The sequence below is a fragment of the Lytechinus variegatus genome, chromosome 1, assembly GCF_018143015.1.
Source record: "Lytechinus variegatus isolate NC3 chromosome 1, Lvar_3.0, whole genome shotgun sequence".
Classification (NCBI taxonomy): Eukaryota; Metazoa; Echinodermata; class Echinoidea; order Temnopleuroida; family Toxopneustidae; genus Lytechinus; species Lytechinus variegatus.
In genome coordinates, this window is record NC_054740.1 from 42942497 (window position 1) to 42955547 (window position 13051).

Consider the following 13051-nt stretch of genomic DNA (forward strand, 5'->3'; position numbering starts at 1 on the left):
ACACCCCTCTCAACTCCATCACTCCTCATCATGGCCATCCCACCTTTCACCATCTTCACCCCCCCCCCCATCTTCATCTCTCCAATCATCTCCATCTGATTACCATGTGACACAACATTTGCTCCTGCGACAATTGCCCCAGGCTTAATTTTGTCTAAAGCCCCTTTTACAATTGGTTGCGTGACTACTTACGACCCTTCACCGTTGCAATTCTGTGCAACATATATTGTGACCAAGTGATCGCAAACAATCGCACGAGCAATTGTGAAAGCCCCTTAAGATAGAGGTTCAGGGTTGCAATATGGTTTTAAGTTAGGTTTAGACCTTACTGGTTGAAGCTGTTCATAAGATTATGGTGTGGAATTTGCCAGAGCAAATGTCATGGAACCCGTCAACACAGCTCTCAATAAAAGGTAAATATTTAGCGAGAAAAGGGATACAAAATAGTGCAAGAACCAAATATTCAAAATACTTCTTTGGAGTTAAGTGGGTTTTATTAAGTAACATTAAGGTAAACTTGATCAGATCTAAAATTACATAGTAACACATATTGAACTTCAGTGTATATAAAACATATTATATCCCACACAAAATAAATACTGGTTCAAAATTTCAAATAGGATTACATTACCACAATTATGATAATACTATTATGATAATAAATATGACACAATTCCAACTGGGAACAATATTCTCTGCTTTTGGTGTTTATGTAAAGCTAAAAATAAGGACAATCTTAAAATTACATTAGTGCCAATATAAATTAACATTTATCCAACAATTGCACTTTCAGGAATATACAACCTGTTATACATTACTATATTTGGTTTCCATGGCAATTACATGATCCCTAACTTAGCTGGAGGGATTTTCAACCCTTATCTTTTATTTTGTCACACAAAAACTGGCCATACAGAGCTTGCAATTCAGGTGGTCTCAAAGAGCTGGAAAGATAGAAATAAAATAAAGTAATTTCAACTATTTGAAGCTCTGCACCTCTTTTGCTACTGAAACAAATCAAATCATTTCAACCTTCAGTTTAGAAGCAAATACTTTTAAATATATTAAAGTTAAATTAATTGCAACTAATTCAATATCATAAATGGAAAGTTCGCTCTGAAAAAAAGTTGGTCGTAAAATAGCAGAAAAGTAATGCCAAAAAAATATTGGTGAATGTATGAGGAAAAGTTTAAAAACGTTATTTGAATTTTAAGTTTTAGATTTGTGGCGTCATAAATGAGCAGCTGCCCCATATGTTTTGTAATATAAAATTCATGAATTCAATTTTTTCAATGGTTCCTGATGTTTTATTTTCGTTTTCTTTTCATGTTTGGGTGTGAAATGTTTTGTCTTTTGAATATATACAAAAGGAATAGTAAAACCAGTTTCAATTTTCTTAGAAAATTACAATTTCTTGACTTTTTACCATTTATTATGCAGAAATGCTGCTCGCACATGACATCACAAATCCAATAATTGAAATTCTAATAACTTTTCAATTCTTTGATGGATTTTCCTCAAACCTTTGTCAATATTTTTTATTATTTTTTCTGCTGTTTTTACAATTAACTTTTTGTCAGGGTGAACTTCCCCTTCAAGCTCACTTGAACGATACTTGGTATCGTCTATATGTGTATGACATAAATGTTCCTCATGAATTAAGCATAACCCCTACATACCCAAAATTAATTTAGAATGTTACAACTTCTACTTAACCTAAACATGTAGTAGTTACATTTTTAAGAAGCAATTTTGAATTTTTATGAATACAATGTATATATATAAAAAAAGTTAAATTTTTGTTCAATTCAAACAATGTATAAAAGAAATAAATGTAAGTAAATGTTCAATTCAATTGTTCTTTCTTTCATTTAAAGAATTTGAAAATACCAAAAAATAAAAATTGAAATTTGATATGCCTGCATGAAGTGCACAAATTTGATATTATCTAAGAAGCTGTACTTACCTCATCGATCAAGGGACTGCTGCTCTGATGCCCAAGTCATTGGAACTCGGTATCATTTCTGCTCGTGAAAGAAATGGAAAGGCCATCGCTTGTCGAGTATGAAACCTCTTCTCCTCATCCCGGGTGTAGGTGGTTGGGACCAGCCCAAGTGCTTGTATCCTCCAGAAGACCCATTGTTTCCAGTGGAATTTGCATTTAAAAAAGCTGTGACAGATACTGACAGGTAAAAAAATAAGAGACATGTTTTTCGATATTAAAGGAAAAGCAAGTTTTAAAATTTAAATCTTGATAAAAACAAGTTTTTCAATTTCGGTACAACACATTTTTTTCAATAAACTATTCCATATTGTAAACTTCATAACTTACAAATGTATTTCCTTAATTGGTTTAGATGTTGGTTGGAAGCACCCCCCCCCCCCCCCCCCCGCGGCCTGAAGGCCTCCAAAAAGGGGCGTCAAGGATGGTTACTTTAATTGGGAAGTGCATTCTCAGACCACGCAGTCACTGTCCTAATGATTGATAATCAGCTTAGTGATATTAAAAAAACTTTTTAATAAGTAGAAGTGTAAAAATACAAAAATAGCACACTCTCGCCACTGGAAAATGGGCAATATGTCAAGAGACGGAAAAATCAACTAAAATAAGTAAGTTGACTTCGCATAGCTAGTTGAGCCGACTGCCTCACACAATCACAGCACAGCCGGTCGCCCAGCTGGCTGGCCGGCGAGGCGAAGCACCGTATTGGTGTCCTTTCCAGGTGAACTATCTCAAAAAGTTTGCATTAAGTATCAATTTTGTGAAATGCAATAACTTTAAATAAGTACAGGAAATGTGAAAATGGAATATGAAAATACAAAATAGCACACACTCACCATTAAACTATGTAAAGTGACGGAAAAATCAACTCAAATTTGCAAGTTGTAAGTTGAATGAACACGGCTAGCCGGCGGTATCGCATTATTCTCGTTGCAAGGGAACTCGCTATATTTTCTTTCAAAATAGCTCAAAATGCACTGAAATGTCCATTTTTCTGTCGAGAATGTATTGAAGAAACATGGATTATGCGGGAAAATACTTTTGAAGTAAAGTTTGAATGTCAATTTTTCTGTCGAGAATGTATTGAAGAAACATGGATTATGCGGGAAAATACTTTTGAAGTAAAGTTTGAAATTTTATTTAATGAAATTTTGAAGAAGAATTCAAGTGGTCGAGTTGTCCGATTCAGAGCCAACCCTGGACAACTCGACCGGGACGAGTTGTCCAGGGCAGCGGGTCGGGCTGTCCAGGGTCGGGCTGTCTGGTGGTCGGGCTGTCCGGACCCCGCTCAATTAAGTCCCTTTAGGCCACTCCCCTACTGAGCCGAATTAGCCAATCAAATGCGCTCTTACAACGTAAATTTTTCTCCTAGCGCGCAGTGTCTCTTCACTTTGCTGCCTTGCAGCGCAGCGCCCGGCTGCTGCAGGTGCACTGCACCACGATCTTGATACAAAGAATTTTTGCTGAAAAATAATGCTTAAGCATATTTGCATCGGAGATTAGAGGTTCGTTATGTTGTTAAAATCAACTGTTGTCTTTTCCCCTTCTCTCTCATTAATTGTATCTTTGTGCTTTTCTCTTTTTTCCAACGCGTTCTGATTTTCACAACCCGCTATCCGTTCTTTTTCTTTTTTTTTACAACATTTTATTTGCCTCTGTCTCGGGGCCATGATAGGGGGGGGTTCTTCTTTAACTTAATTCCTACTTATTCAAAAAAACTACATACTTTTCATTTGTATGAGAAATCTTCTCCAACAAAATTTGAATAAACATATTTTAAAAATCAAACAAGCATAATGTAATAAAGCCGAAATTTTATTGAAATTTGAAGTACAAACGTTATGACACAGGTTTTTATAGGTGGGGTGAACGATGGCATCACTCACTATTTTTTTTCTTTTGTATTTTATTCTATATTCGTTTAAATACTAAAGGGGTCTATGCTTACTTTTTTCATTGTCAGAAACAAGGTTTAATTCACCCCTGCACATTGCTGCATCTACCGTGATTTGGCAATTTCATTATTGTAAAAAAAGTGTGCGAAAACAAAATAGTTTATGATGCTAATAATAAAAGAAAATATAGAAAATAATAGTCATGTTTTCCCTATACGTACACAAATATTTCTGTCTCCTTTTCCCCCCTTTCTAATTTATACCAAATATAATCCCTAGGCCATTCCTTATTTTACTTGTTTATACACTGTTAAAAAAAAAACTGATTTTACAGAAAAATAAAAGAAGATTTTGCAGAAAGCAATACCAGAATCATTCTTTAAATTCATGAAACAGGAATTTTTCTGCAATTTAACAGAACAGGTCTGTTAGAAAAAGGGGAAAAGAGTGTTTTATTTAAGGAAATTTGTAAGATTACACACACCAAATACCAATTTCCTGTAAGATTACGCAATCTGGTAAGATTACAGGTATTCTCGAGACTCTGCTGCAGGAACTTCTTTTAGTTTAAGGATAAATTTTCTAACAGTGTACACCACCTTTTCTCTCTTTAAGTTCTATTCCCTTTTTAGCTCTCTCCTTTATTCTCTTCCTTCCTCCTACTATTAAACCGATTTGATGATATTTATACGAAATGAAAGCCACATTTAGCAAGATATGATGAGACTTAATGGACCTCTTATCACCATTATCTTTCTCCACTGGAAAGTCCGTTAATTGAGCGCTATGAGACTTTTCAGAATACCAAAAGTCTCGTAACTACTCAATTAAGTCTTCGCGCGGTCATAACGCGTACTATTGCAAGTGCGCGCAACGCAACCCTGCCAAATAAGGGTAGGGGCACTTAAGTGACTTTTCAGAATACCAAAATGCTAATTGAGCGCTAATTGACTGCTAATTGAGCTTTCAGAATACCGCCCCTGAACATCAAGGTCCAAAACTCGCTCTGCAGCTCTGCCTCTGATACTCCGAGTGGCAAAGGTGGGAAAAAATGCATAGTCATAGATTTCTATTTAGGCCTAGGGGGCCTACTGTAAAAATTATACGTCAATATATATATGTCGAAACAGCAATCAGCATCAAAAAGGAAAAGCTTAATTTCTTACTTTATATCCAACCTGGTTAGCCTAGCCAGGCGGCTTCTAGAAAGTAAAAATCATTTACTAACGTAGCTTACTCTCAATGAAGCCAGGTATTCCTTCCCAGTCATATGCACGAAGCCGGGTCCCAAAACCTGAAACTTTCACCCCCTGAGATTTCTACTTTCCTTCTAAAAAATATCTAGCCCTTAATCATGTACATGGAATAAAACTTAATTTCTGACATTTCTACACTATCGATTTTATTTTTTAACAAGGATTCATCAAAAAAATTAGAAAAATTTTTGACTTTGGCTTAAAGTTAAGTCACTGACAATTTTTTTTCAGGGGCTCCATTTTAAATTTTTTTGGCAAATTTCGGGGGCTACTTTTTGCATTTCAGGGGCTCTTTAAATGCTATTTTTTGTATTTTGAGGAATACCTGTTCACTTATTAATGAATTATTACTTTTTGTTCAATATTGTATGATTTTTAAAGTTATTTTTCATGCTTAGAATCTTGGATGTGGGTGTGTGTGACTGTGAGTTGGACTTGGATATGAATTCAATATCTAATTTCTACTCCATCTATTCCAGTACAATACCCTGTACTCAGCCATGTACATGTAATAAAGCCTAAAAGGCCCACATCCCCTAACTTTTCCTGAAGTTCTTTGAAAACGCAGATCTCCATGAAAATTTAATTTCTCTATTGGGGAGTCTAAATTCGGTGAGAATGTATTCATTAAGAACTTAAATATACATGACAATGAAGAAATCATCAAACTTTACTGGCAGTTTTGAATAATATTCATGAAATGTAAACTCTGTCTGAAACAGTAAATCACCATCATTGAGGCCTTTACCGAGTGAATTGTCCCCCAGTTTTGAATAATATTCATGAAATGTAAACTCTGTCTGAAACAGTAAATCACCATCATTGAGGCCTTTACCGAGTGGATTGTCCCCCAGAGCTCTGGCAGGCTAGCTAGTAAAAGCGCCAATGCGTGAGCCTGCCGCCAGCCTTGTAAAATAGATGGAGCTTTGTTTGATGATTTATTGTCTGATATAATACCTCATCCCCTAGACAAAGAAAACAAATGATTTTATAGTTATAATTAATAAATAAGGTAACTTATTTTGGAAGTTAATAAGCCGTTTTGAAAAGCAAAGCCGAATGACAACTCACCAATGCTAGGTTACAAGACTCGGGGATTTATTTCTTGTGTAATTCGAATTATTTAATCACAGAATTGTGATATCTGTAGGGGAAACATGTGCATTCGAAATTGCACATGGTGGTAGTCATAATGGACCCCTATACATGCAACTGTTTCCCGACCGTTGCATTGATTTTTTTTCCGTACTTGGTACCATGTGTATGGAAATATGTGGTACAGAAAAAATAACGCAACGTCGGAATTTGAAACTGCGCTACTCGCTATTTTTAAGGATTATTCATGACTTTGAGTGTTGGATTTTGGATGATTTTTAAATGGTAAGCGGAGCTCGAGCATATTGAGTTGTTATCACTCGGCAATAAGCATGATTTTGGGTGATTTCGAGGGCGACTTTAGGCATTTCCGCGCAGGTCAACGATCGCAAGGCGCGCTATTAATCGCGCTACCTCAAATGGATTAAGGCGCGCATGTAGCGCGCGATCGCTCTCACGCGCCTTAAAATCGAATCCCTGAATCAATGATTTAAATCACTTCCATTGAAACATGTGCAAATGATTGACAGTTTTTTTTATTTGTGGCAGTTTTATTTTTTTACTCAAAATAAAAAGATTCTATCAATTTTATATCATCAAAAGTAACAAATAAATGCTTCATATCCACTAAAAACAATTGAAATCATGTCAACAAAATCAGGTTGATCTTGCAATGTAGCCTATAAACAGTTGAACACTTAGGCCCCTACATCACTTTCACTATGATTTGTTTTCTTCAAATCATTGATTATTTGTGGCAGTTTTATTTTTTTCACTCAAAATAGAAAGATTTTATCACTTTGTATCATCAAAACATGAATAAATCGTTAAGAGGTTTAACACTTAAAGCCCTACTCCACTTTCACTATGATTTCTTGATTTAAATCACTTCCATTGAAACATACAATGTACAACTTAAGGCTTATTGTACCAAAACAAATAATTCAAATGAACTTTTTCCCAATAAGTCACAGCTTTGCAAATCAATGCACTTTAAACAATCAAAAAGTTCCAACCATGGCTTAAATTCCAAAGGAGGTTTAAAGTTTAAAAAAAAGAAATGTAGTTTTCTTTATTTAACACATGATTTTCAGTCCTTGAAAATCAAAATGTTTCTCTTTCGAGAATGTGAGTCTCTGAATCATGGAATTCTTCCAAAGAAACTGATTCTCATATCATGTTTGAATAGGAACAATAACTTTGCAGTATTAACTTTACCAAGGCAGTTCCTCAACTTGGACCTAACCAGTCAGTGGGAGCTAAATACCCTACATGAGAGGATGCAGTAACAGCATCTTCGTCATGGCTTGCATATTCTATATGAATTCGAATTTGAGTGGATTTCAATATGAAATAGAATAGAAGCTAATAATTTCAGTAGTGAAATGTATGAAATTGGAAATTATTTCAGTGTGAGGGTTATATTTTTGGTGTTTACACTTTTTAAAAAATCGCCAGCCCTGCCTAATGGCCATCATTGGTCTATTGATGGAAAGGATGCCTCGGAACCAGTTGAAGTCTCAGCGAAGCATACCCTGACAGACTAACCTTGCACTCGTGACGAAACAAGTGCATCTTAATAAACTTTAGAGGTCCAACTTGCACTTGGGATACTATGGATCCAACTTGGACCTCTAACAAGTGAACATGCAAATTCGTTATTTCGGCATCAGCAATAATCGGCTTCAATTTTGAAAAAAAATATAAACAAATCTTACCCATACCTTTGTACTATGAAATTTTATGTTTTATGAGTTGTCCTGTGGTATTTCTTTGAAATACTGATTTCCTCACCAAAACACTGATTTTCAGCTTTAAAAATACTAAAACGTTCTTGTTCAGGTTAGCAGCTCTCCTCTGGTCATGTATTAGATCCAGAAGTACCTTCGGAACAATGAAGTAATGATGTGTAGACGTCTAAATATTAAGCAGATGATTCAAATCATCCAATACATTAATTTCACAGTCATATGTCACGCATCCACATACACGCACTGATCTGACACATAAGTGCATTGAACCAGCTGCGTTATCAAAGCCTCTCTTTGTGTTGGGATATCAATAAAGCGATGGTCCGGGCTGAAAGTATTTTTAGCTTAATAAATAGAGTAGAATTCACTGAACAAAATGCTGAAAATTTCATCAAAATCGGATAACAAATTAACAAAGTTATTGAATTTTAAAGTTTAGCAATTTTTTGTGAAAACAGTCATGAATATTCATTACGTGGTTGATGTCACATCTCCCCTTGTTCTTTTGTATTTTATCATATGAAATTAGGTTTATTCCAATTTTTTTCCACCAAGAACTAGAGAAATTGGATTGACAACTGATTTGGTGCATTAGATATTTATTGCTGCAACTTATTTCATTATAAGGGAGACATATTCACACAAGTATGGAATAATGAAAAAATTATGATTTTATGTAATAACATGAGAAAACGGAAAGTGGAGATGTGACATCATCAGTCCACCTAATGAATGTTCATGACAACTGTTTTCACAAAATATTGCTAAACTTTAAACTTCAATAACTTTATTATTTGTTATCCTATTTTATTGAAATTTTTGGCATTTTGCCCAGTGAATTCTACTCTATGTATTAAGATATAAATATTTTCAGCCTGGACCATCCCTTTAAGGTGCCACCCTTCTTACTCTTCTTATTTTGATAGCAATTATAACCCCCTCTTTTAATGGAATGATTGGAATTGGGAGCAATTTTTTTTTATAAAACCATTGTCCAATAATATAGCGGCTGAAATTCAGACCACATGGACTGAGTGTGCAACAGTGCAAGTAAAATTTTGACTGCGCCTAAATCCTTTTTCTTTTGCTGGATCTTTTTTAGTCTGCAACATTTCAGGGAATTAGAAAGGATTAATATCAAGTGCCACAAGATACCTTTCAACATTACAACTATTTTGGTCAGGCAGTGACTGGTGGCCGGGTGGCGTAGCAGAAAAAAAAATTGCAGATGGCAAAGAAAGTAACACATTTGCATGTTAGATCTGTCTCATCTTTTTCTTTTCCTTGAAGTTCAGCAAATTTTTTTTTTTCCATATTCCTGGGCTAAATAAAGCCAAAAATTGTGATATGATGGAGGATTCACATGACTGGGCAACACAGTTGCTTGTTAGGGATCTGAAGCAAACAACCAACTACGATGTTGATAGGTACCATAACTATAAGAAGTATGGTGGCCTGTTTTTACCTTTTTATTAAAAAAAAAATATTTCCCCCAATAATGCTGCTGCAAGGGGGCAGATCCATGGGGGTGGGGCAATGGCGGAACAAAATTGTCACAAACTGCAGTGTACAACCTTACCAACTTTACTCTAAATAATACATTGTCTCTTAATATTATTCTTTATATATTTTCTCCAGGAATCTTGCCTAGTTAAAAATCTGCCATCTAGAGGTTCTTGAAAGAGATATTGGGTCTGGGAGTAGGAAATTATACTGACTTTGGTCCTTATCCAGGCCATGACGTAAAGATCACTTTCAGAAGCTATTTGGCTGAAGAAACTGACCTGTCAAAGGTCAACCATGTCACATTGTGATGCATGTGAGAAAGAAGGGGGCAACTCCTTCTCCATCCAAGTCCACAGTTTCCCGGAAGATCCCCAGCTACGCAAGAAATGGATCCATGCAGTGCAGAATGTAATAGAGGGTTGGACACCTAAGGAAAGCTCTGTGATCTGCTCCAAGCATTTCGAAGACAGTTGCTACAAGGAACCTGACCCAATGTTGGGTAGGATCGGGAGTATGTGCCGAGCGCTCAATGATGACGCAGTTCCAACAATCTTCAAGGCATCAAGGAATGCAAAGAAAATCGATCTTAGAGAAAGTCACCAGGAAAGCCAGAGATTGAAGTCATCAGAGAGACAAGAACAATCTAGCATGGATTTGCAAGGGGTGAGGTGGAGCATTTGCATTTATTTCTGTTAGGTAGTTAGTTTGAATTAATTAGATTGCACAATTTTAACAGTTTTTTACTTATTTTGACTGGCTGCTCGATGAAATTAAAATATTTACAATATTTTTCTTTTATATAAAATCAATTATCACGCACACAGTGGGCTGAAAATATCAGGGCCCAATTTCATAAACAGTAAAATTTCTGCTTTTTGCTTTGCTCTTGTAATGAAAGTTGACATGCAGGAAGAGTTGCTATCATAACAACTTTTTTTGTAAAATGGGGCCCAGGACATTATACTTGCCTGCTTATTAGCTTTCTGATGTCCAATCACTAATTTCATAGTGCTAAAAGTGCTAAAAATGCCCCTTTTTATAGAAAATCAAAACATTACTGAGAGGGGGCCTTATGTATCACAATTCAAATTTTCTCAATGAATCAATAACTTACAAAATACTGGGGGAATGCTACTGCAATATTGTCAACCTACATGTAGAATGTTAGGTAATTTTTAATTATAATGCACATAGTCACTTTACCTATTAAAAGGATGGTCGGGGCTGAAAGTATTTATAGCTTAATAAATAGAGTAGAATTCACTGAGCAAAATGCCAAACAATTTCATCAAAATCGGATGACAAAGAAGAAAGTTATTGAATTTTAAAGTTTAGCAATATTTTGTGAAAACAGTCATCATGAATATTTGTTAGGTAGAATTCACTGAGCAAAATGCCAAACAATTTCATCAAAATCGGATGACAAAGAAGAAAGTTATTGAATTTTAAAGTTTAGCAATATTTTGTGAAAACAGTCATCATGAATATTTGTTAGGTGGGCTGATGATGTCACATCCCTACTTGTTCTTTTTTTTTTTATTATATGAAATTAGGTTTTTTCAAATTTTTTCCTCCAAGAACTAGAAAAATTGGATTGACAACTGATTAAGTGCATTAGATATGTATTGCTGCAACTTATTTCATTATAAGGGAGACATATTATTCACAAGAGTGTGAAATATTGAAAAAATTGTGATGAAATATTCAACATTTTGCTCAGTGAATTTTACTCTATGTATTAAGATATAAATATTTTCAGCCTGGACTATCCCTTTACAGCTTTCAACATGCTTTTAGCAATTTAGTTATCAGCTGATTTTCCATTTGTTTTCTTCACACTAGGCCTGTGTCAGAGAAACGGATACAAGTAAAGCAAAACAAGGTGAGTAAACTTCGCTTTTGATATAGATCAAATACCTTTTATTATTTAGGACAAGTTTTGTGATTGACTGTATTGGAATGAATGGGGGTTTCTTTGGCTGTTTATGGAGTCTGTGTCCTATGAAGTTGAATGCCAACAGACACTGAGCAGAGATATACAGATACATAGATTTTATTATAATAATTCTGAAATGAACATTATGGATAAACATCGCTAGCGAAGATTGGGAAGACACCAGGGGGCGTTTTATCAATATTTTCGTCCGACAAGTTGTCAGATCTGACAACTTTCCTGGATTCTGATTGGTTGAGAAGCACTGTTACTATGGTAACTGTCTGATAAAACAGGACTTGTCTTATAAAACGTCCGACAATTCCTTTCATGGAACGCTCCCCAGATCTCTATAGACTATAAAGTCTGATTCTTGAGAGACATACTCTCCCCGCATCTAGGGCATGTATGGGCTTGATCATGAGGAGAAGCATCATGATAACCTGAATGAAATTAAGCATAAAAAGCATCACAAAACATTAATTCATGTAACACTGGATATCACTTCACACTGGGTTGAATTTGAATTGAAAGAAAATAATTCTGTTGAGCACAATACCTAGCTGTCACTTCACACAGCACCTCAGAAGCAAGAAGGTATGGCTGAATCCATCAGTTGTTGCTAGGCCAGGCAAGATATGACGATTGTAACCAAAATCCATGGTCTTTTTCTGTAAGGATTTGTTGAAATTAGGATACTAATATACATTTTGTGACTTGACTCAATTGATAATTTTCATAAAGAGACCTTAAACTTAAACAAAGCATATATCAAAAGAGTGAGTCTTCAAATATCAAGGTCATTTGTAATAAATTTGTATATTAGTTAGCATAAGCATTACTGTTGTTAGCATTGATTTCAGTAAAAAAAAAAAACAGAAAAAATGGCTTTCAAGAGGCATATTAGTGTACATAAATGTTTCAGCACTTTGAATCAAATGGATTATTTATCACTAAAAGTAGCGAAAGGTTTAATAAACGCATCATCCTATTTATAAAAAATGTTTTTACAGAGGAGGAATTTGGGCCATCTACAAACCCACACCATTACACAAATGGTGAGATGGATGTGGATGTGGTTGGACCAATAGATGATGGCATACAACCGGAAAAACATAATACGACAGTTCAGAAGAGCTATAAGAACCAACCTGTGGTGCCGGTGATGCTCAAGAGGCATACGGAGAAAAGGAATCCAGTTTTCTTTGAAGGTACATGTATGTGCACAGTGGATTGTTGTGGCCCAGTGGATTAGTAAGTTCGGACTCTGAATCAGAGGACCATGGGATCAAATCCCAGCCATGGCATAATTACTTCAAATGATAAGATTCAATGATAGAGATCTATACAACTACTACTGCCTGGTGTTACCCTTATAAAAGACCATTAAGTTTATTTCCTGTCCCTTTCCCAAATGTAACAAAATTAATGCAGATGACAAAGTGAGGTTAAAGCCAATCTTTTCTTAAGGTGAATTATCCCCAAAGTGCATGTCACTATTTTAGTTCATTACTAAGCTAGACTATATTAATGTGAAGTATGTGCTTCAAAACAGCAATGGTGTCAAGGATATAGAAACATATTTTATTGGATGAATTTACAAATTTACTTCA

The 13051-nt window shown here is 35.2% G+C and overlaps 1 protein-coding gene and 1 long non-coding RNA gene across 3 annotated transcripts in view; one reads left to right on the forward strand and one right to left on the reverse strand.

Annotated features, from left to right (window-relative positions):
• LOC121414634 overlaps positions 1-13051 on the forward strand; it is a 40132-nt gene that overhangs the window by 12503 nt on the left and 14578 nt on the right. The window contains exons 2-4 of one of the 2 annotated variants that reach the window (XM_041607777.1): positions 9638-10168; positions 11348-11387; positions 12443-12649. In XM_041607777.1, the coding sequence (XP_041463711.1) occupies positions 9800-10168; positions 11348-11387; positions 12443-12649 (616 nt within the window). In that variant the 5' untranslated portion in view covers positions 9638-9799. The remainder of the gene's footprint in view (positions 1-9637; positions 10169-11347; positions 11388-12442; positions 12650-13051) is intronic. The other variant, XM_041607778.1, reaches the window with a different exon arrangement.
• LOC121414660 lies at positions 44-2918 on the reverse strand. The gene is made up of 3 exons (XR_005969893.1): positions 2839-2918; positions 1967-2182; positions 44-944 (listed from the first exon to the last, which is right to left on the reverse strand). It is a non-coding gene; the product is annotated as an uncharacterized LOC121414660 (long non-coding RNA).